Below are 23162 nucleotides of genomic sequence, written 5' to 3' on the forward strand. Positions count from 1 at the left end.
TGTGACAATGGTGCCTTAACTGACACCCCTTGGGTGCACACCCCCCGGAGCACGCCATCAGCATCGCTAGCCTCCCTGGGCACCTGTATTGGGGAAGGGGGACTGGATAGCAGGCTGAGATGCTCAGACAGCCCCCATGGTTAAAGAGAACCAAACACCCTTTGAGCATCTCGGGGCAAGAAAGGGCCCTGAGTTCTGGGCCTTAGAACCCTAGAAATATCCAATTCTGGAAGCACTAAAGGGGCTCTCACAGAACACAAAATCCCATCTGTGCCATTGAACAACTGGGGAAACTGAGCCTAAGAGAACAGAAAGTACTTGAGGCCCCGCAATGAATCTATGGATGAATGAGTGCTTATTCATTCATTCATTTTTTTAAAAAAATCCATTCCACAAGTATGTCTTAATCACTGCAGTATAGGGCACATAGGGACAAAATAGAAGATTCCTGTCCTCATGGAACTCACAAACAAGCAAACAGGAACTGATAGACATGAAGAGGTACTATGGAAGGTAAAGCAAGACAAGAGGATAAAGTGAATGGTAGTCCGTTTTACTGCAGTGGTCACAGGGGGCCTCTCTGAGGAGGCAACATCGAGGGGAAACAAGCCCCAAGCATATCTGGGGCAAGATTTTCCAGGCAGAGAGAACAGCAAAAACCGCAGGATGAGTGACAAGAGTCTGAGAAACATGAGGCTAGCTAGAGCAAAGGCAGTGGGGAATGAATAGGGGAAGAAATTCAAAAGGGGTGAGCAGCTTCGTCCTGCAGAGCCATGTGGCTGGCTGTCAATTCACAATGCACATTGGTCCTCTCTGGCCCTGCCATATGGAAGCTGTCCCCTTTGGACTTTGGAGGCTCTAGTACTGGGGGTAGTGGGACAGAGGATGACCTCTGCTTTCCTACAGCTTGATCTTCTGGGGTCACCTCGTTTCTCCAAGTACCTGCATTCCATGTACAGGCTGGGAGACTTGTGCATCTGGAGAATTCATTCATTCACCATTCATTTATTTATGCATTCATTATGCAAACATTCTGAGCACCGCTGTGTGTCTGGCTCTGGCTTGAAAGAGATGACAGTTTAGAGGGAAGAACAGACACATCCATTGTTACCACCTGATGTGATCAGAGCTGTGATAAAGGGATTGTGGATGCCCAGAGGAGGTACTGGACCTGGTCTGAGAATCAGGGAAGGCTTCCTGGAGCAGAGGCAGCGAAGAAGGAGGTAGGATATAGGACGGTATTCCATGGAGAGGCCCCACAACATGAAAAGCTCAGAGGTGTGAGAGGCCTGTGGTGTTTGTGAAATAATCAAGAGTTGAAATCTCTAAGGCTAAAGGGAGAGGGGTGGGGCAGTGGGAAAGACTGAGATCAGAGATGTCAGAACAAGAGGGCCTTGCAGGCCATGGTGGTGACCACAATGGGATACCTGGATGCCCATGTCAGCTCTGTCCTTGACTCACTGGGTGGCCTAATCTAGGCACCCCCAGTCCTGAAGCCTCAGTGGCCTCATCTGTGAAACGGAGCAGTTTGGGTGGGCTGACTCTGACATTCCACCAAGATCTCCATGTTGTCTGCCAGTGTTCTTGGAGCGCCACAGAAAGAATGGCCAGGCCAGGGCTGTACCTTCAGCTGCCACACTCTGTGTTTCTCCTGCCCCTGCTATGCCTTCAAGTGTCCCTCATTGCACTGGGAGAAGGAGCTAGAGGAGGTACCAGCATTTACCTTCCATTTCTTTTGGAATAAACTTCACACGTAGTAAAAAAGAGGACAGGCTGCACAGGGTGGCTCACGCCTGTAGTCCCAGCACTTTGGGAGGCTGAGGGAGGCAGATCACTTGAGGTCAGGAGTTTGAGACAGCCTGGCTAACATGGTGAAACCCTGTCTCTACTAAAAACTACAAAAAGTAGCTGGATGTGGTGGCAGGCGCCTGTAATGCCAGCTACTTGGGAGGCTGAGGCAGGAGAATCGCTTGAACCCAGGAGGCGGAGGTTGCAGTGAGCTGAGATCATGCCATTGCACTCCAGCCTGGGTGACAGAGTGAAAATCCATCTAGAAAAAGAAAGAAAGAAACAAAGAAAGAAAAAAAAAAAAAAAGGAAGGACAATTGTTCAGCAAGACAGTGTCAAATGTAAGCTCCGCTGGGCCTCCCTCCAAGGCCTCTTCCATTCTGATGAGTCTGTGCCTGAGAAGTGGCTAAGAGGGACAGGCACTGGACCAGAATGGCCACTGACCTGCTGTGTGGCCTTGGGGCAAGTCACTTGGACTCTCTGAGCTTCCCTTTGCTCCCCAGAAAAGTGGGGTTACTCAGAATAGAAACCCAACCCATTGGGTTGTTTTGAAGACTCTATTATATGTAAAGTTCTTAGCAATGCCCACCATATATGCCTCACAAATGACAGCTAGCATTATTGTTGTTGTTGTTGGTGGGTATAGTGACAGGAGAGGTGAGCGTGCTGTTGGGTTGAAGGAGGAATTTGCTCTGAAAGGGTTAAACTCAAATCAGCTGCTCCCAGTCCTGGTGATAAGGTTGGAGGAAACACAGTCCAGGTCCCTAGCCCTGTCACAAGCGGATTTATGAGGTGCTGGTCACTTTGAGTCAGAGTAGATGATCCCCGCAGGCTGCGCAGGAAACATTCAGGGTTAGTGGCTTAGAAGGGGCTCAGGACTCTGTTAAAAGAATGAGACAGGGTAGAGAGAAAAAGAGAAAACCAGGCAGCAGGAGCCCCGCAAACACCCCACCCTGCAGGAGGAGAGAAGGGGAGAGATGGGGTTGAAGGGAGAGACAGAGAAAAGGGAGAACCAGAGGCCCAGCTAGGAGGAGACTGTGAGCCTGAGAGAGAGACCACCAGCAAGAGTAAAGGATGCAGGAACAGCCAGGCAGGGTCCGGGGCAGAGCGGGGGAGCGCGGGACGCGGAAAGACAGAGAAAGCAGGAGCCAAGGAGTGGTCCTTAAGGGCTAGAAGGAGGAACAGAGAAAGGGGGCTGGGGGCAGGGAAAGAAAACCACAGACGCGGAGAGGGCGCGGGAGACGGTAAGGGTCTCCGGGTGTCCGTGCATCTGTACCTGCGCGCGCTTGTGTACCTGTGCCTGGCGGTGGGCATGTGCACGTGCTCTGGGGCAGTGCCGGGGGCGGGAAAGACGCGAGACCGCGCGCTGCGGGACAGATCGAACTCGAGCACCCTGACCCGGGCGACCCCCGGCCCCTCCCCCCGCGCTCCCGGGCCCCGAGTTGGTTAACGCGCCGCCCCCGCTGCGCCGGCTCCTCCCCGCCAGGGCAGTGCCCCTGCTCCGCCAACGCCCTCACTCGACCTGGCTGCTGGCCTCTGGGCGGACCGCGGGTCCCTGGCTGCCGTACCGACCCGCGACTGGCGGATGCGCCCGGCGCGCGCACAGCAGCCCCCGCGCCCTCCGCGCCGCCGCCGGGCCGTCGGGCCGCCCAGGGAGCGCCAGCCCGGACCAGGCTGCCCAGATGCGGGCGCCACTCTGCCTGCTCCTGCTCGTCGCCCACGCCGTGGACATGCTCGCCCTGAACCGAAGGAAGAAGCAAGGTACGAGGGGTGACAGGACAGGGCGGCCGGGCAGGCGCTGCTGGGCGGACCGGGGGCCGGGAGGCCGGGGTGGCGGCTTAGGGGGCATCTGCCTGGTGCCTGGCGCCCTGGATCATTCGCTCCTCCAGATGAGTCTCAACCTCACTTTAAATGGGGAGACTAAGGTTCCAGGGCACCCAGTGAGCCAGCCATTGAGCAGGGTGGGCCAAGGAGACTCTCCCAGAAGGTAGAGGGTAGCAGGGCTCTCTGTAGTAGCCACATGGTCGGCAGAAAGGAGGACGGCTCCGTGCAGAGACAGAAGCCTCAAGAGCCAGACTGGGGGGCACAGGGACTAGGAGACAGACTCAGTGGCTTAGAAGCCATCCCAAGCATCCACACTGGGCCAGGAAGTGACATTGAGAGCCCTGGGCTGGGAGTCCAGAGGCCCCAGTCCCAGCCTCATCACTCACCCTGACTCCTGGTGTCACCTCCCAGAGGGCAGTGATCCTCCGTGGCCCCCTCTGTTGAGTTCAGCCAGACCTGAGACCTGAGTTCAGGTTCATTTATTCTAATAGGGGATGGCCTAGAAGAAGTCCAGCGCCTCAGAGAGTCTTAGTTTTTCTTCTTGACCTCCCAGGCCGCTAGGAAGATGAGCCAAGGTTCAGATCATAAATGTACCAGGGGCCCAATGCACTCCCACCTGGGAGTCCTATGCCACAGCCTCGCTGTGAGAGTCAGAACATCCTCAGAAGGTGGGCTGGAGGCTGTCCCTGCAGAGCAGGAATTGGTAGAGACTGTGCCTCAGAGAAGGGTAAGCAGCTGAGCAAATGAGCAAATCGCCTGCCTGAGCCGGGCAGCCCTTTGGCTTCCAGGTGCCACTCTTGAGATCAGCAGCCGAATGCCAGCCACTGTGCCAGGGGTTTTTCATGTCCTAGCTCATCAAATCCCAACTATATCCTCATGACATAGGGGTCGTTCAGTTTTGTTAAAGCCTGGGATTCCAAGGCTCAGACTGGTTTACATAACTGCTGAATTGTCCAGCTGGTGTCTTCTCTCTTTCCAGCCCTGGCATTGGGTGTGAGCAAGGATAAAGGGGAGAGAAAATGAGAGAGAATGGCTTGCCCTCTGGGGCCTTCCATCTGTGTGAAAGCCCTACAGTGACAGTCACTCCTGAAACGGAGCAGGAAGCAGACAGAGGCTGTGGGAGAATTGGGAGGTGGGATTGGATGGGGTCAGGGAGACTGTGGCCCAAGGGGCTCCAGTTCTTGCTGTGACAGTGGGACAAGGGAATGGAGAGGCATGTGGTTTTCAGCTGAGCTGGGGTGAGTTTGGGACTCTATGGGGACACTCCTTTGTTAATGGCCTTTGTTTAGTAGTTAGGGGCATGGGCTCTGGAGCCAGGTCAACTGAGTTCAAAGCCCAGCTTCCCCAGTTACCAACTGAGTGGCCTTGGATAAGTCACTTTGCCTCTCCAATTCTCACTTTACCCATCTGAGGGTCCTTTAGAAGATCTCTGAGATCCTTCTCCATTCTAAACAATACCAAAAAATCAAACAAACCCCCTTTCCCTTCATTAACCCATCTTAAGTATCCTGCTCATAAGGACGATTGTGGGCAAGACTGAGTGTGTATGGGAAATGAGTAGCTGAGGACACAGGCTCCTAATGGGTGCTGGTAAGTATTAATCATTCTCATTTCCTGTCCACTGTGTCCTTGGCTACTCACAATGGCCTAGTGGAGGGAGGGGAGAGATCCTTGTTTTCTGGATGAGGGAACTGAGGTTCAGAGAAGGAAACCGACTTGTCCAAGGTTGCACAGCAGGTGAGTAGCAAAGCAGGCTCGAATCCCGATCTGCCTGACGTAATGCTGAGAAGATATCTTCTGAGGTGTGCTGGTCTTCCCTTCTCAGAGCCTCAGTTTCTTCATCTAAAGAGGAGCTGGTTTAGGCCAGGTGTGGTGGCTCACGCCTGTGATACCAGTACTTCGGGAAGCCAAGGCAGGCGGATCACTTGAGGTCAGAAGTTTGAGACCAGCCTGGCTAACAAGGTGAAACCCTGTCTCTACTAAAAATACAAAGATTAGCTGGGTGTGGTGGCAGGCGCCTGTAATTCCAGCTACTTGGGAGGCTGAGGCAGGAGAATCGCTTGAACCCAGGGGGCAGAGGTCGCAGTGAGCCGAGATCTTGCCACTGCACTACAGCCTGGGTGTCAGAGTGAGACTCTGTCTCAACAACAGCAATGACAACAACAAAAAAGAAAAAAAAAGAGCTGGTTTAGAAGACTTTAAGATGCTTCTCAGCTCAAAAAAGACAAAAAAAAAAAGAAAAAGAAAAATGATAAATTTCTATCCTGCCCCTTTTGCCCCCCGCCCCATCTACAGCTCACCACCACCTCCCCAGGAACTCAGTGAGGAGGTAGGGATACGGCTGCAATTTGGTGAGGGGCTCTCAGCATCCCTCCTCTAGTACCTGATCTCTTGCCTCTGGGACACACACCTGCCTAGCATTTTCAGAAGAGGCTTAGGGCTCCTTTTATTTGTTGGATACAATGGAGATAGCCTTGAATTTCAGTCACACCCCTGACCCAGTTGTGTCACGTGACCTTGGGTCAGTAGATTTTTCTCCATCCCCCACCCATAGCCTCAGTTGCCCATTGGCACTGGAGTGGGGACCAGAGCTAGATAAACCCTTCCTGTAGCATCTTTTGCAAGGCAGCCACAGGCGTTCTGGTCAAATAGATTGGGAAATGCTGGGTTTAGCAGATTTCTTGGCGATGAGACTTATTAGAGCATGCTGAAGAGGTGGAGATAGACAGTGTAACCCAGGTGTGATGGCTCAAGCCTATAATCCTGGCACTTTGGGAGGCCAAGATGGGAGGATAGCTTGAGCCCAGGAGTTCAAGACCAACCTGGGCAACATGGCAAAACTCTACAAAAAATACATTTTTTTGTCCCTATAAAAAATACAAAAAATAGCCAGGCATGGTGGTGGTGGTGCACACCTGTAGTCCCAGCTACTTAGGAAGCCGAGGTGGGAGGATCACTTCAATCCAGGAAGGACATCAAGGCTGCAGCGAGCTGTGATTGTGCCACTGCACCCCAGCCTGGGTGACAGAACAGATGCTGTCTCCAAAAAAAAAAAAAAAAAAGAGAGAGAGAGAGAGAGAGAGAGAGAGTGACCTTTCCCAAACATATTACACATCAGAGACCATTTCTCATAAGGCATCTGCTTGGAAAATTCTGTACGCAATCCCTGAGGGTCCTACCAACTTTGACCTTATTCTAACTTTGGCGGGAGAATGTGTCCTGAAAACACCTGGCTGTTGGCAGTACTTCATTCATTTATTCATTTCCTTGCTCATTTAACAAGTTTCACAGGGCAGCCTCTGTGCCAGGTTCTGTGTTGGGGACCTTGGAGATACCCAGGTGAGCAGCCCTGGGCCTGTCCTTGGGGAACGGCCAACACAGAGGGATGACCCTTTCCCACCTTTCTCCAGCCTCCCCCGTGCCTGAGTCTTTGGCCTTAGCGTTTGGCCAGGTCTGCACAATCCCGAGGAGTGATCTGCTGGGCTGGCATCTGCCCTGTCTGAGCCCCCTTGAGGCCTGGTTCCCACAGACCCATCCTTCCTCAGGCTCCGGCGTAACTGCTTCTTAATGAAGCCCAATTTTTCTGTTTCTAAGAAAGAATGAAATAAAAGACTTGAGAAAGATTCTTGGATCTCAAGTGTCTCTTACAAAACAGCATTTTGATTAATTAAGTATAAATGAATCAGAACCAGATGGGGACATTTTTTTGAAACATGCTGGGGTGTCCTGGCAATGGGACAGTCCGGCAGAGTGAGGGGGCTCTGGTTTGCATCCCTAGATCTGGAGGTCCATTTAGGCAAGGAGGAGATGCCAGCCTGTGACTGACTTTCCCTGACATCCAAGGCCTGCTGGGGAGGGACCCCCACATTCACATGGAGTTTCTGGATCTTTCTAGACCTGAGCAAGAAGGGGCAAAGTGAAGAGCCCTGGGTTCAAACCTTGAGCCCTCTCCTGCCCTAGATATGTGACATTAAGCAGGCCACATGCCTTCTCCCATCCATGCTTCCCCACCTGTGAAATGGGAAAACTTACACCTACCTCTGAGCAATTGGGAAGATGTACCACAGTCCAAGAGGGAAGGGGGCCGAAGGCACACAGTAGGGGCTTCATAAGGATTTGACCACTTTCCCTTCCCATTTTACAGCAGAGCAGACATGCCCTGGACCGGAAGGGAGTGGGGTCTCACGTGGGTTAAGCTCACCTCCGCCTCTTGCTTGTGACGTATCTGAAGCAAATCTCCTCTCTCTGGGCTTGTTTTTCTTTATTGTAAATTGACTGCGGTGGTGCCCACTCCAGAGGCCTGTTATGTGGAGTGAATATGACACTTCCGTTTAAATTGCAAAGCCCCATATGGAGGGCCAGGCAGGCAGCACTGTCTCCTGTACACACAGATGCACCAAGCCCTGGGCAAGCAGGAGCCATCGCTGGGCACAGAACAAGGTATGTCCCCTGAGTGCTGGCATCCAGGTGAAGCCAGGTTTAGATGCAGGTGTAGTTCTGAAGGGGATTCCTACAGGGCTGGGCTGGGTAATGACTGGACATTGAGGACTGAGGGAATGGCGCTGAGTCTTAATAGAACGTAACCTTGGGCCTCTCGGCTTGGGTTTCTTCATAACATAGGGGCTGGCTGAGAAATGGAAAGCTGACTTCTTGGCACATAGTAGGTGGTCAATCAATTGAGTTTTATTTGCCATCCTTCTTCCACTCAGCGTTCTGAAGCCAAGCCTGGGTGCAAAATAGATACTGCTTTTTCCATCCCATTGCCCCACCTCCCTGTCCTGTGGATGGAAACTATCCAACCCCCCTGCCCGGCCACCGAAGGAGATTCAGGCCACTGAGATTGAGGCCACGGAGCAAGGAGGGAGGCGGGCCACGTGCCAGGAACTGTGAAGGTGGGGCTTCACATCCTCACTCTGCCACTGCCTTGTGTTATGCCTGTTTCCCAGACACAGGAACTGAGGCTCAGTAAGCATCAATGACCTGCTCAGGAGCTCACAGCTGCAGAGCCAGGACCTGGACCCAGAGTTTTGGAGGCTCCGAAGCCTGTGCAATAGATATAGAAATGAATCATGTCAGTGATTTGCCAGGACTGCAAGGTGGAAGCATCTGAGAGGAACCCCATCATGGGGAGTAGGATTTAGGATTCTGTCAGGCAGAGGTGGCAGTAGGGTGAGGACCTCTGCAGGATGATGGGAGAGTGTGGCCAGGTGGGAAGGGCACAAGGGACCACATGGCCGAAGGAAGTGAAGTTCTGATTGCAGATTGGGCCGGAGTCCAGTCATGGAAGGCATTGGGTGCCATTCTCCGGTCACCATCATCATGAAGAAATACTTATTGGGTCCCTTCTCTAGGCCAGGCCCTGTGCTAGGTGTTGAAAAGGACAGCAGAGATGGGTGTTCCTCCATTTCTGTGGCCAGAGGACTATTTTTACATGGCCTTCAAGCTAAGAATATTGGAATATGCAACAGATCGTATGTGGTGCAAAAAGCCTAAAATATTTACTATTGGGATCTTAAGATCCATCAATGAGAACATCATGGACAAGACTTCTGAGGCTGCACCTCAACACACCCTTGAGAGCAGGCTGGTGGTGGTCCCAGTCTCAGCTGAGGAATCCGAGACAAAGAGGGGATGTTGCTTGGCTGAGGTGTCACATGGATAGGGTTTATTCATCCGTCCTCCCATCTGGTGAAAAAACTGAAGCTCCCATTAGTTTAAAGTTTTCCAAACTGAGGGTTACGATGCATCAGCAGGTGAGGGCGATAAATTAACTATAGCCAGCATTTTCAAATGAAAGGGAATGGAACGGAATGGAACAGAACGGAATGGAATATAACTGAATAAAATAGAGTGGGGTCAGAAAACATTTTTTGCAAAGGGTCAGATAGTACATACTTTAGGCCTTGCAAGCCACATATGATCTGTCACATCCTCCACTCTTCTTAACTCACCGGCCACACAAAAACATCCAAATTTGGTCCAGAGGCTACGGTTTTTGCCAACCTCGTTTTTAGACTATATCAGAGTGCATTGTAAGTGTGAAAACTATTATATTAAGGAATGTGTTTCAGTTTACACATATATGTGAATGTGTGTATGAGTGGGTGAGTGTGCATGCACATATATGTGGATGTATGTGAGTGTGTGCATGTGTGTACTAGTGTGTGTACTGATATAAAAGTGTATTTCTTACCATTGTCAAAATAGTGTGGAGGCTGCTGGACCAGCTGAGCCCATCTTCTGTGCTCAGCCTCTTTCAGTTATGGCCTAATGAAGGCCCTCCTGACAGCTGTAAGGGGCAGATTCCAGGAGGATCTTTATATTACAGTTGAGGAGACTGAGGCCCAGTGGGTGGTACAGCAACAGACAGGGGTGCTGGGATGTAAGCCCAGAGAGTCTGTCTCTGGAGCTCCAAACAATTGCCTTAGTTCAGATGCTTGTTTCTAATCACCCTGAATCTGACAGCCACATCATTCCCCAGGTGTGTGGACTTTAGCTCCTGGAAGGTGGAATCACGTGTTGGGGCCCTAAATCTCCTCCTGCATCAACACCTCTGCGTGGCCGGGGTGTGGCAGACATTGCGCGCTCCTTTCCTTTGGTCCTCACCCCAGCCCTGCCTGGTGGATATGCCCCCACCGCCAGCTTACAGAAGAGGGAAGTTGGTTCAGAGAGGGGGGCTGGCTTGTCCAAAGTCACATCGCAAATACATGTGTGAGCTGGGTCTTCTTAATTCCAAAACCCACAGCAAATCCTGCCTACGGTAGACTTCTCCTGAAAACCCATCTAATGCTGCCATTAACCACCTTCTTGTTCGTATAGCACTTTATAGTTTGCAGAGCAGTTCAGCTTTCATTTTCTCTCTGAAATTCTGAAGAGTTCTAGAATAATGAAGTGTTAAGGCCAAAAAGGTCAAGTGAGATCTTTGAGACCAATCCTTGTAAAATTGGAGACTCAAGCGGGGAAGCACCTTACCCAAGGTCACCCAGCCATGAGTAGAAGTGAGGGTGCAGGCAACCAGTGGTGAAGGCAAAACTTGAATTGGTAGAGGAAGGCAACCTGCTCCAGAGCCTGACAGGTTGAGAGCCTCTCAGAGCCTCAGTTTCCCCCATGTGACTTGGAAATGCCCAGTGTGCTTTGCCTTTTTTCCCAGGGCTGGGACAAATGTCAGAAGACAGGATGGAGCCAGGCACAGTGGCTCACACCTGTAATCCCAGCACTTTGGGAGGCTGAGGCAGGCAGAATACCTGAGGCCAGGAGTTCAAGACTAGCCTGGCCAACATGGTGAAACCCCATCTCTACTAAAAATACAAAAATTAGCCAGGTGTGTTGGTGCACACCTGTAATCCCAACTACTCAGGAGGCTGAGGCATGAGAATCACTTGAACCTGGGAAGCAAAGGTTGCAGTGAGCTGAGATTGCACCATTGCACTCCAGCCTGGATGACAGAACAAGACTGTGTCTCAAAAAAAGTTAAGACAGGATGGAATCTAGAGGGCTTTCACACATCCAAGGCTGTCTGCAGGAATTTCTTAATAACCAGAGGCCAGCCCAGGGCTGAGTGCCTCTTAAGGGCCTCCAGAGTTACCTGGGCAACGTGAGCCTCTCCATAGGGTCGGAGGCTTGGCTGTGTGATTTCCTGAGAGGGACCAAGCCACGGAGCCATCATGGTCTCAAGGCTAGTCCTGTCCTTAGAGTATTGGGCTATAGGCACCATCAGGACATAGAACAGCCCTAGGGGTGGACATCAGGGAACACACTCCTCACCTACATCTCTACACACATATATGTTCCCCAAACCATATTTTTTCTTTAAAAATACTTAACTTTCATTGGCATCAAAGGTTAACAAAAGTCACTTTGGATTTGGTTTTGTGGTTGAGCATTTAGGTGAGTAGAAGTGAGGGTGTAGGAGACGTCAGATGTTGCCTGCATTCCTTTGTTTTATTTAACAATTTCAGACACTGTTCTAAGTACTTTGTATGTATTCATTGATTAAAGTATCTTAATAAACCTGCACAGTGGGTAGTAGTATTCCTGTTTTATAGACGAGAAAACTGAGGCACAGGGAGGTTAAGTAACTGCCCAAGGCCACTCAGCCAAGGTTCAAATCCTTCCTTGCCCCAGAGCCCAGCTCTAACTACTGAACTTAATTGCCTCCCAGCTTTATTTCATCCTCACAGCACCCCTCTGAGGGGCCTGTCATTACCCACATTTTGTAGAGGAGGAAGCCATTAAAAGAGAGGCACATTCATTGAAGTATGTGCAGTTGCCATTTTTGTAGGTCATAAACAGCCAAATATTAGCAATTTCATGTTTCTACCCCATAGCTTGGCAGAGTAAGTTTGGCAAAAACCAGGATTCCATCCAGACGATTGATTCCAAAGCCTGAGTCCATAACCACCACGGCAGCCCTCCTCCTGGGCTACCCACATTATAGCCCCATGAAGTGGCTTGACCCTATTATTCTGCCTCTTCTACAGACGAGACCTTCCACATTCAGGGAGGGGAATCAACTTGCCAAGGACACACAACCAGGCTGGGGAAAGGTCGTGATGTGCTCCCAGGTCTCTGTGGGCTGGAGCCGTTTTTCCTAGCCCTGTGTAACAGCAACATCCAGGACACATGTGCCCTCAGCCCCGCCCTCGGAGTTTCTTCCAGATCCCGTCGGGAATGGTCTGCTTCCCATCTCCGGATGGGTGACGCCAGCTCCACCCGGACACTGCTGTCCCATGCTGGGCCGCCACTGCCTGCCCTGGAATGATTGCTTGCAGTAACAGCATGATTCATAGGGCCCTTGCTCTGTGGCCCATAGTAGGGGCTCTCATGTGCCATTGCGCACGGGGTGGGAGGTTCTGTTTCACCAACTCAGAACAGAGGCATTCCCAAGCCCAGAGGACCCAGGCCACATGGGGAAACCACTCCCTTTCGCTGGAAACCTCCACTTTCCCTGGAGCCCGATGGCAGAGCCCACATCCGCCAGGGTGGAGACGTGAAGAGAAGGAATGTCACAGCTGCCCTTCTGAGCCTGCTCTGGGGTTGGCCAATGGGCACAGCTGTCTCTAGCAAGTCCCAGATGAGCACTGGGGGCTTGGCAGGCTGTCCCGAAGGCTGTAGGCTCTACCACTTACTGGCTGAGTGACCTTGGGCAGGTCATCTCTCCCTTCTGTGCTCCTGTTGGCTAATTTTTAAAATGAGGCATGAAACATAGACAAACACATTGCTAGCATATAGGGAGTGCTCGTCAGTGATGGTTAAAATGGCCTGGTGACAAGCAGGGAGTGTGAGATTTGGGCTATGCCAGTGCTGGGCTCAGCTCCCAGTTCTGTTACTGCCGTGCTTGGGTGACAGTGTCTGACTCCTGAATCTTGATGTTGTCTGTCAATACAATGGGGACAATAAGAGCATCTACCTCATATGGTTGTCAAGATGACTATGCATGTGACCCCCTGGCAGACAGTCAGTGCTTCTTTAATGGTGATAACTGTCATGCGTCATGGGGGATGGGCTCTTCCTAGCGTACAGAAGTTAGAGCCTGATGTCAGAGATGGCCCTGCCTCTGTTTGAAAGTCCTCGGCAGACCTAACTCGTCCAAAGAAGGTCATTTTGAGGATGCCGGATTCAGAGGATAGGGTGGTCCTAAGTGCTGTGTGACTGTGGCACAGTGACCCACCCTCTCTGAGTCTCTGTTCACTCCTCTATGAAAGTGGACCTCAGAGGACGGCAGTGAGAATGGGATGATGTAACATGCATGCGTGCGTGTGTGTGTGTGTGTGTGTGTGTGTGTGTGTGTGTATTGCCAGCACATTACAAATGCATAAATGATGTGATGGCTATTTTGGGGTGAGGCCATGGTGGGGCCTGACATCCTGCCCTCTGCCCACAGCGGGCTGGAAAAACCGAGTCAGATGCTGCCTGAGGGCATGCTTTTCCTTCCTCCTCCCCTCTCACCCCCTACACCACCCTCCTCATTCACTTCCCCCGCCTCCCTGCAGGCATTTGAGCCAATCAGACTCCTTAATTCACAGCACGTCATCAGCAAGGTCTAGCAAGGTCTAGCAAGACCTTGCTCTCCTTTGATGTTCTATTTTTTTTCCTTTATTCTTTATATTGTTAAAAATAGCTGATTTTTTATTTTACTCTTAAAATTCTTTCATGTATTTTTACATTTTTAAATTTTATTTCATTTAAACATGTTGCTTTTATTCTTAATATTTTGTTTTTATTAACTTTAATGCATTTAAATTATTTTACAAATGTATTTTTTATTTGAATGGATTTTTACACTTTATTTTTATACCTTATTTTTAAATTTTTATTTTGTTATTTAATTTTGTTTTTGAATGTTATTTTATTTTAACTTTTTTGTTTTAATTATGTAGTTCTTATTCACCTGATTTTTAATTTTAAATTTTATTTTTTCACTTTTTAAACATTTTATTTTATTTTTTTCCCACTTTTAAAATTGGATTTCCTGAAGTTTTCTTGTCAACTTATAGGGCTTCCTTGTATTACCTAGATATCAATCCTGTGTTGATTTTGACACAAAAAATATCTTTTTAAATCTGACTTTGTAGAGTCCCCACCTTCGGAGAGTAGAAATCATTACTTACCATGCTGTCAATGTGGTCAAATCCATTGGTTTTCGAGGGGGGAGAGGCGGATTGTTCTGCCTTATGGTCTGGGTTTTCTGATCTTATTAAAAAGTCTGGGCCGGGCTCAGTGGCTCACGCCTGTAATCCCAGCACTTTGGGAGGCCAAGGTGGGCGGATCACGAGGTCAGGAGATGGAGACCATCCTGGCTAACACAGTGAAACCCCGTCTCTACTAAAAACCACAAAAAATTAGCCAGGCGTGGTGGCGGGCGCCTGTAGTCCCAGCTACTTGGGGGGCTGAGGCAGGAGAATGGCGTGAACCTGGGAGGTGGAGCTTGCAGTGAGCCAAGATCGTGCCACTGCACTCCAGCCTGGGTGACAGAGTGATACTCCATCTCAAAAACAATAACAAAAAAGTCTGTATAAGAAGGTCTTACAAGAAGCCACACTCCAGAGCCAGGTGCATTGACTCTCACCTGAAATCCCAGCTACTCACGGAGCTGAGGAGGGAGGATGGCTTGAGTCCAGGAGTTCGAGGCCATCCTGGGCAACACGGTGAGACCCCCTTCTCTTAAAATAAACAAGCAAAGTCACACTTCAGAGTGTGAGCTTGGATCCACTACGGCTCGCCATTGGACCACCCTTCCTGCGAGGGATTCTTCCGACAAGTGTTAGTGCTGCTGCAGCAGCCCTCAGGCCTTCCTGAGCACGCTACTGGGACGCTCAATTGCGGTGATGCTCCTCTGTCCACCCTCCTTCCTGACTGTGCCCTTGGATCACTGCCTGCAGTTGGCACGCATATGCTCCAAACCAGACCCTGTCCTTGGGGTCCCCCTCCCCCCTACTCTGATGGAGGTAGTAGCCTCAGCAGCAGTGAGTTTTCTTGTAAAAGAGACATCAGCTGGAGACTCCCTGCCCTTGAAGGCGAGTGACATTGGCTTGAACAACACCCCACAGGGGTTCAAAGTCCCCCACAAGGAGTATCCCCAGCCAACAGATTACACTTCCCGCTCGCCTCTGGCTGAGGGTTGCTTTGGCTGAATCAGTTCAGTTTGTGGATCATCTTACTCTCTTGCATCAACAACTCCCCACCCCAGGAAGAAAGAGAGAGAAAGAGAAAGAAAGAGAGAGAGAGATTGAGAAAGAGAGAGAGAGAGAAAGGAAGAAAGGAAGGAGGGAGGGAGAGAAGGAAGGAAGGAAGGAAGGAAGGAAGGAAGGAAGGAAGGAAGGAAGGAAGGAAGGAAGGAAGGAAGGGGAAAAGAGAGAGAATGAAGGGAAACATACACTCAGGACGTTTGTGTGCATAGCCAGCTTTTTTGATGGTCTGGGGGTTGCTGCTAAGGGCTCCATCCCTGCAATGCAAACAGTTCCAGAATAAAGGCACTTGGAGTAGCCTTCTCCCTCCTGCCTTCACTTGGCTGATATAACTCCTCCTGTCTGCCCCCACAGGTTGGAGCTCATCCCTGGTGTGCCCTGAGAGAGGTATGGCTTTAAATGGCATTTGTTGGCCTTTGGAGGCCCAGCTGGCAGGAGTCGGCAAGGAGGGGTGACAGGCCACAAGGCAGGCTCCTCCCCAGTGGTTAGGAGCTGGGCTCAGGTTTGCATTCCACCTGGCACCTCCTGTGAATGCTTGGGCCAACCCCTTCACCTCTAGAGCCTCAGTTTTCTCATCCCTGCAAATGGAGTAAGAGTAGTCCCCACCTTGTGGGGTTATGGCAAGTTTTAATGATTTGGTACAAGGACCTGCATAGCACAGGTCCTGGCACACTGTGAACACTCAGCCAGCATTAGCCTGGTTCTGCTCTTTGCAGTTCTAGTCCCTTTGAAAATCGGCCAGAGCTCCCAGATGCCCGTATCTCCAACTGGGGGTGGTGTAGGACAGGTTGTAGCTGCTCATCTTGTTTCCAGCCCAGAATCCAGGTTATAACTGGGTAAGAAGGGTTATGGTTCCCGCTTCGCAGATGAGGAAACTGAGGCCCACTAATAGTGAGTGCAGAATTTCCATGCCTGTGCAGGCCCAGGTCCCTCTAGCTGCCTGGATTTGGATTTGGTGGAGACAGTGCCCCCAGGGCCAGGAGAGGTTTCCAAGGTGGAGCACCCAACTCCCTGTGTTCCTGCCTCCCCCACCATGCACTGGGTCTCTTTCCCCTTCTTTCATTCAACTCCTCCCTACTAGCATCCTACCATTTATTGAGCACCTACAATGCACCAGAGGCTTTGTATGCATTGCCCACAACCTTAGGATCCTCCTACCTGGTGAGCATTTGCCGTATGAGCTGGCACACAGCCAGGTGCTCTCTGCAGGTTATTACCTCACTTTACCCTGCAGGCAATCCTTTAATAACATCATTCCTATTTTGCAGATGAGGTGCAGAGACTCAGAGAGGTCAGAGGGCCTTCCTAGGGCCAAGGTGGCAGAGCTGGGACTCAAACCTGTCTATGCGACCTGGGTTCCCTCCTGCCTGGCGCTGCCTCCCATCTCTCTACTTCTGGGGACTGGGCAGTTAGTCTGGGAACCTCGACTGGGTGGATGTCACGGTTGTGAGAATAGGTGACTTTACTACCTATTCTCAATTTGGAAAATGACTTAGGGAGCCACCCAGATACTGCCTTGGGTTTCGCACCAGCTTGGGAGATGGGGGCCGGAGGACATGCAGTCTGCTTAAAATAACAACTAGAGGAACTCAGAACAAGTACCTCATCCCAGCAGGCTGCAAAAGTCAAGAGGCAACAAGAGGTCAAGGAATCACAATTTGAACCAATGACCAGGAGAGGCAGAAGCGATTTGGGACATTTATGGAGGAGGCACCACGTTCTTTCCTGCTTCTGGGCTTTTGTACCCACTAGTCCCTCTGCCAAGAGTGCTTTCTTGTATATCTCAGATTCTAGGTCTAGGTCTCTTAAAAGCTGAGATCTGCCTGGGCATAGTGGCTCTCACCTGTAATCCCAGCACTTTGGGAGGCTGAGTCAGGTGGATCACTTGAGGTCAGGAGTTCGAGACCAGCCTGACCAACATGGTGAAACCCGATCTCTACTAAAATTATGAAAACTAGCCAGGCATGGTGGTGGGCATCTGTAATCCCAGCTACTAGAGAGGCTGAGGAGGAGAATTGCTTGAACCTGGGAGGCGGAGGTTGCAGTGAGTTGAGATCACACCACTGCACTCCAGCCTGAGTGATATAGAAAGACTCTGTCTCAAAAATAAATAAATATATAAATAAAAAAACTAAGATCTGTCTAGCATGTGTTATGTGCTGCAATGTGGACTAAATCACTTACCCTTTAATTTTCATAATAACCCATGAGCAGAGCTTGTCTGTCCATCCTCCCTGGATCCACCCGCTTCTCATAGCTGCCAGCCTCGTCCAGGCCACTAGAATGACCAGAACCCCTACACCCTGAGCTCCCAGCTTCTACTCCTGCCCCACAGTCCATTCCCCTCAGCACCAGAGAAACTTTCAAGGTGGCAGACACTCCTCGGCTTGCAATCCACAGTGCTTCCTGACTCAATTCCAGGAAAACCCAGCACCATCCATACTCGTCCATGTGTCCTGAGGGTCTGGGCCCTCTGCCTCCAGACCTCACCAACCACCACTCTCCCCTCGGTCACTGCACTCTGGCCTCGCTGCTCTCTTCCACACCACGTTCTTTCCTGCTTCTGGGCTTTTGTACCCACTGGTCCCTCCGCCAAGAGTGCTTTCTTATATATCTCAGAGATGCCCTTCTAGGCAGCCCAGGCCCTCCCTCCTGCCACTCTGTGTACCCAAATTCAATTCCTTGTCATTCTCTGAAATGATCTCCCTCTCCCACTTAGGATGTAAACTTCATGAGGGGAAGGTCTGTCTCATTCACTGATGTATCCGCAGTGCCTTGAAAAGTGCCTGGCAGGAAGGAACAAGCTTTTCAGTGGGTGGGTGATTGTGTTCATTTTAATCTTGTTTGTTTGTTTTTGAGACAGGGTCTCTCTCTCTGTCACCCAGACTGGAGGACTGTAGCATGATCATAGCTCATTGCAGCCTTGATCTCTCGGGCTCAAGCAATCCTCCCACCTCAGCCTCCTGTGTAGCTGGGACTATAGGTATGCATCACCATGCCTGGCTAATTTTTTTAAATTTTATTTTCATAGAGATAAGGGTCTCACTGTGTTGCCCAGGCTGGTCTCAAATTCCTGGCCTTAAGTGATCCTCCCACCTCAGCCTCCCAAAGTGCTGGGATTACAGGTGTCAGCCACCACACCTGGACAGTGTTTATTTTACAAATGAGCAAACTGAGGTTAAGTAATTGTCCCAGGGAGTAAAGGTGGGGCTGGGATTTGGGAACAGGTTTATCTTATCCCCAGACTTGGAGTCCTACCTCTACCCTCTAAGGCTGCTGCCCAGCAGGACTAATTGAAAGATTTGTCTCTGGGAAGGACAGGGTAACCATGAGAGACGTGTCATTTGGAATAGCAGTGTCCCAGCCATCCTCAGGCCCAGAGCAGGGTGCAGCAATGGATATAGCAGACCTGGGCTACCCAGTCAGGGGCCAGGGGCCAGGCTGTACACTAGCCCAGATAGAGAGGACCAGCTGGCTGGAGATAAAGAGTCGAAGGTGCCTATCCAGAGGTCTGAGTTCTAGCTCCTCCCCTCCCATGACTCACTGTGTGGTTCCTAACAAGTGCCTACCCATCTCTGAACTCAGGACACTGCCTGTCAAATGCTGTTACTACCTCATGCTACAGATAATAGACTCTGCCTAAATTGCCTTCTCAAAATAAGGTGCCAGAGTCTTTTACAGTTTCTGTATCTTGTAGGTCATGGTAGTATTTCATTCTTGTTCTCATCTTCAATTTGAAAATTCTTAGGGAAGTAGAACAGCTTTGCATATGGTTATTGTCCCATTTGTCTTCCTTTTTTAAATTACTTGTAATGTCTTTGCCCATTCTCCCTCAACACACTTGGATCATTCCCCTTTTTCTTATTGATTTATAGGAGCTCTTTGTGTATCAAGGATATTCTTGGCTACTTTGTGTGTAACTGGCTTAATGATGATATTGAAGTTGTAACAGAGGATTACAAACATGACATGCTTTCCACACATCCCCCATCCCCCGCCCCCAATACACAGTCATATTTTTAACTCCAATCCTTAATAACTTTGGGCAGATCTCAAAGCTTTCTGGTAACTTTCAGCTATTAAAAAGCCTAGTCCAGTGCTAAATTTTTAAAACATAGGTCTGATTTGAAGCTCTCCTTTCCCATCACTGCCTTCCCCATCACTGCCTGACTCAGCTTCTGACTCCACTGATTTACCCTGTAGGGAGATATGTCATGCTGTCTCACTCTCTTCTCTCCACCCTCTGGGTTGATTTCTCCCCTGTATGTTGGGGAGCTGAAGAAAGAATGGGGATAGAGACAGCTGTCACTACCCTGCTGCTGCTGTGGCCTCCACAATTCCCAGTGTTAGAAAACTCTGGGGCCATCACCAGTGAGCAGCAGGGAGAGACTGGGACTAAATGTTCTTCTGCCTCCATCCATGCCCTCCCCTTTCTCCCACGTGTGGCAGGTGCCTAATTGGGACACAGGTGTGATTATTGGGCAAGGAGCACGAGCTTGACCTCTTCAGATCACCCTAGCTTCCTCACTACCCCATTCCCCTTCGACAGCCTCATGCCCCTTGGGCTGGAAAACCATGGCTTAGATTAAGCTCAAGTGCCTCCTTCAGTGTCCACTTGACCGAATATAGGAAATTGACAGGAAATTGGTCAAATGGTGGCAATGCAGGCTGCCCCTGCCAGACCCCACCCCTTTTGCATTTCTCATTCATTCTTCACTCACTCCCAATAGACATAGGGTAGATCAACAAGTGTGTGTTCAATCAAGGGATGGAATGCCTGTTTCCCTATGGTTCATAGTTTCTCCCCTCCAAACCATGAGCCCACCTGGGCTTGGGAGTTGGGGACATGCCGTGCCTTGCCCTGCCCCAGCCACTGCTGACCAATCCTCCTTAGATCCTTTTTAGAAACTGGATTATATGGGCTGGGGAGGCAGTGGGGCAGGTCAGGGGTGGGGGTGACAAAGATAGTTGGCCCCCTCTCAATAAGTCCTGGAGAGGATGTCTGACTCCACTCTCAGATTCAGGAGGCAGCTCTCTTTAGAACAGCAAAGTATGTCCTATTCATTCTTACATCCAACAAGTATTTTACAGAGCAGCTAGTAGACATGTGGCCTTATGCATGGCGCTGGAGAGTCACTGGTGAATAAAAGTCCCTGGTGAATAAAAGTCCCTGGGAAATTTACATTTCCAATCCAGTATGATTTTGTGTGTCTTTCTAAAATGTTTCTACAGGTCTGTGATTTGTCTTTTAACTTTAATAAATAAAGGATCCTGGCACATAGATGGTGTTCAAGAAATATCTGCTGAATGGATGGATGGATGGATGGATAGATGGTTGGGTGGATGATGGGTGGGTGCGTGGATAGATAGATAAATGGATAGATGAGTGGGTGGGTGGATGGATGAATGGACAGATGGGTGGGTGAGTGGATGGATAGATGGGTGGGTAAATGGATAGATGGGTGGGTGGTGGATGGATGGATGGGTAGATAGATGAGTGGGTGGGTGGGTGGATGGATGAATGGATAGATGGGTGGGTGGGTGGAAGGATGGATGGATGGATGGATGGATGGATGGATGGATGGATGGATAGATGGGTGGGCAGATGGGTAGGTGGATGGGTAGGTGGGTGGGTAGGTGGATGGATGGGTGAACAGTGGGCCTTTAGACACACTGAGTTTAAACATCCATTTGACAGATGGAGAAACTGAAGCCCAGAGACAGAGAGACACTTGCCTGAGGACCTGCAGAACTGGACAAGAGTCCACATCTGGGGCTCTCTCCCTTATACTAGGATCTGAGTGTTGAAGAAGGCCCATGGGGAGAGACCAGACCCAGAATAGGGTCCCTGAAGATGCTTACTTTGTGCCAAGTGGCTGGAGGCCCAAACTGCATTCCCAACTCTCCGCCACCCCTTGGAAGCTCCAGATACCCAGGTTGCTGGCTGAGAAGAACTGGGGCTGTCCCAGGAACACTGGCAGGGACACATTGACCAAGGGCCTGCCTCAGTCAGCCCTGACTTTTAGACCTGCCCCCTTGCCTGATGCTCACTGGCAGCGGGGCCCCAAGTCTTCTCAGCACTGGGAGCTGGTTATATTTCTAAGCTTTCTTTTTTTCTGAGACAGAGTCTCACTCTGTCACCCAGGGTGGAGTGCAGTGGCATGATCTCAGCTCACTGCAACCTCTGCTGCCCAGGTTCAAGTGATTCTCCTGTCTCAGCCTCCCAAGTAATGGGATTACAGGTGCCTGCCAACGCACCCAGTGCAGGTGTTTTGTATTTTTAGTAGAGACGGGGTTTCACCATCTTGGTCAGGCTGGTCTTGAACTCTGACCTCGTGATCCACCCGCTTCGGCCTCCCAAAATGCTGGGACTGCAGGCATGAACCACCATGCCCGGCCTATTTCTAAGCTTTCTTAGGGCTTAATTATATAAGGTGAGGAGGGTATTTATTTTGGACCTATTCTGGGGCCTAGTCTCTCCCCAGTACTTAAAATAATAATAACTATCTGTTATTAAGACTGCCTGGCTTTGAGTTTGCCACTCACCAGCTATGTGATCTGGGCGACTTACTTACCTTCTCTGTGCCTTAGCTTCCTTGTCTGCAAGACCAGATACTACTACCCATATCGCAGAGTTGTTGAGGCAGTCTTGCTCATGAGAGAAGAGATCCACAACTGCTAGCAGCTCCCGCATTGCTGTGCACCCCATGTCAGCCAAACCCTGTTTTGGCATGCCACACACAAAACCAGCTTACTGAACTGTCACAGCAACATGTGAGCATAGTCATTATCCCCATTTACAGACGAGAAAACTAATGCTCAGAGAAGCTAGTGTGGGAATGAACCCAGGCTCCAGAGTCCCACAAAGTTATATCACCTTCCTTACAGCCATTAGCCCTGTGGAAGTCTGGGGTTCAAAGGGTCCTTAGGGAGTATCCAAGCCCTCAGAGCCTGCCTCTAGAAGTAGGCAAAGGAAACCAAAAAGACAGCTCGAGATCCTCACCCTCACCCCCATCCTGGCCTCAGCCAAAACAGTTCAACTCATTCATTTTAGGAATCGATCTCTCATATCACATTTCATCTTGGAAAAAGAAGGCTCCTTTGGCTAAGAAAAAGTTCAAAACTTCTTTATCAAGACCAAGCCTCTGTTTTTCTGATAGGGAAACTGAGGCAGGGGGCGATGAGGTGCCCTGCCAAAGGTCATACAATGAGTCTGAGTCCAAGCTGGGACCGGAGTAAAGGCCCTAATTCCTAGCCCTGAGCTCTGCTGATTGCAGGACTTCAACGCGAAAAAGTGAAGAAGGTCGTTTGCAGAACGAACTTCAAAAGCTGGTACCTTTCTCACACGGGCTTATCTTAGGAATTACAAGCTTTCAGCTCTCCTTAGGTTTCCTCCCACCCTTCCTGGAATCCTGGAGCTCACATCCTCCCCAGAGGAGGCCTCCTGGGTTTGGAGCAGTGGGCATTGCCCCCAATCCTTGTGACAATGAGCATCCTGATTGACTGGAGGTGTCCTGCCAGAGTCCTAACCACAGCAAATGTCCTACTCAGCCAAAGCTGAAGCTCCCACAGCCTCCCAAAGAGCCACGAGAGGCCTCTGCTACCCTGAAGAGTCCTGAGGAATCATAAACCCCCCACAAGAGGGAGAGAAGGAATTAGCAGCCAGCATTTATTTTCCCCAGTATTGCTGGGCATGTCATACTCAGGCCTCAGTGCACTTTACAACAACCCAAGCAGGCTCAGAGAGGATGTGAAAGGCAGCAGACCTACCCGAGGCACCCAGCCCAGCCCACTATGGGACAAAACCAGCACCTGAAAGAACCGGAACCTATCTGAGTCCACTTTGCAGCCCTGAGGAGACAT

General features: G+C 50.3%; 1 protein-coding gene across 2 annotated transcripts in view; it reads left to right on the forward strand.

Moving 5' to 3' along the window:
- The first annotated feature begins 3392 nt into the window (after positions 1-3392).
- The window catches only part of RSPO4 (R-spondin 4), a 41955-nt gene continuing 22185 nt past the window's right edge, over positions 3393-23162 (forward strand). The window contains exon 1 of one of the 2 annotated variants that reach the window (XM_010361299.2): positions 3393-3549. In XM_010361299.2, the coding sequence (XP_010359601.1) occupies positions 3471-3549 (79 nt within the window). In that variant the 5' untranslated portion in view covers positions 3393-3470. The remainder of the gene's footprint in view (positions 3550-23162) is intronic. The other variant, XM_010361298.2, reaches the window with a different exon arrangement.

This window comes from Rhinopithecus roxellana, chromosome 13, assembly GCF_007565055.1.
Source record: "Rhinopithecus roxellana isolate Shanxi Qingling chromosome 13, ASM756505v1, whole genome shotgun sequence".
NCBI classification, from domain to species: domain Eukaryota; kingdom Metazoa; phylum Chordata; class Mammalia; order Primates; family Cercopithecidae; genus Rhinopithecus; species Rhinopithecus roxellana.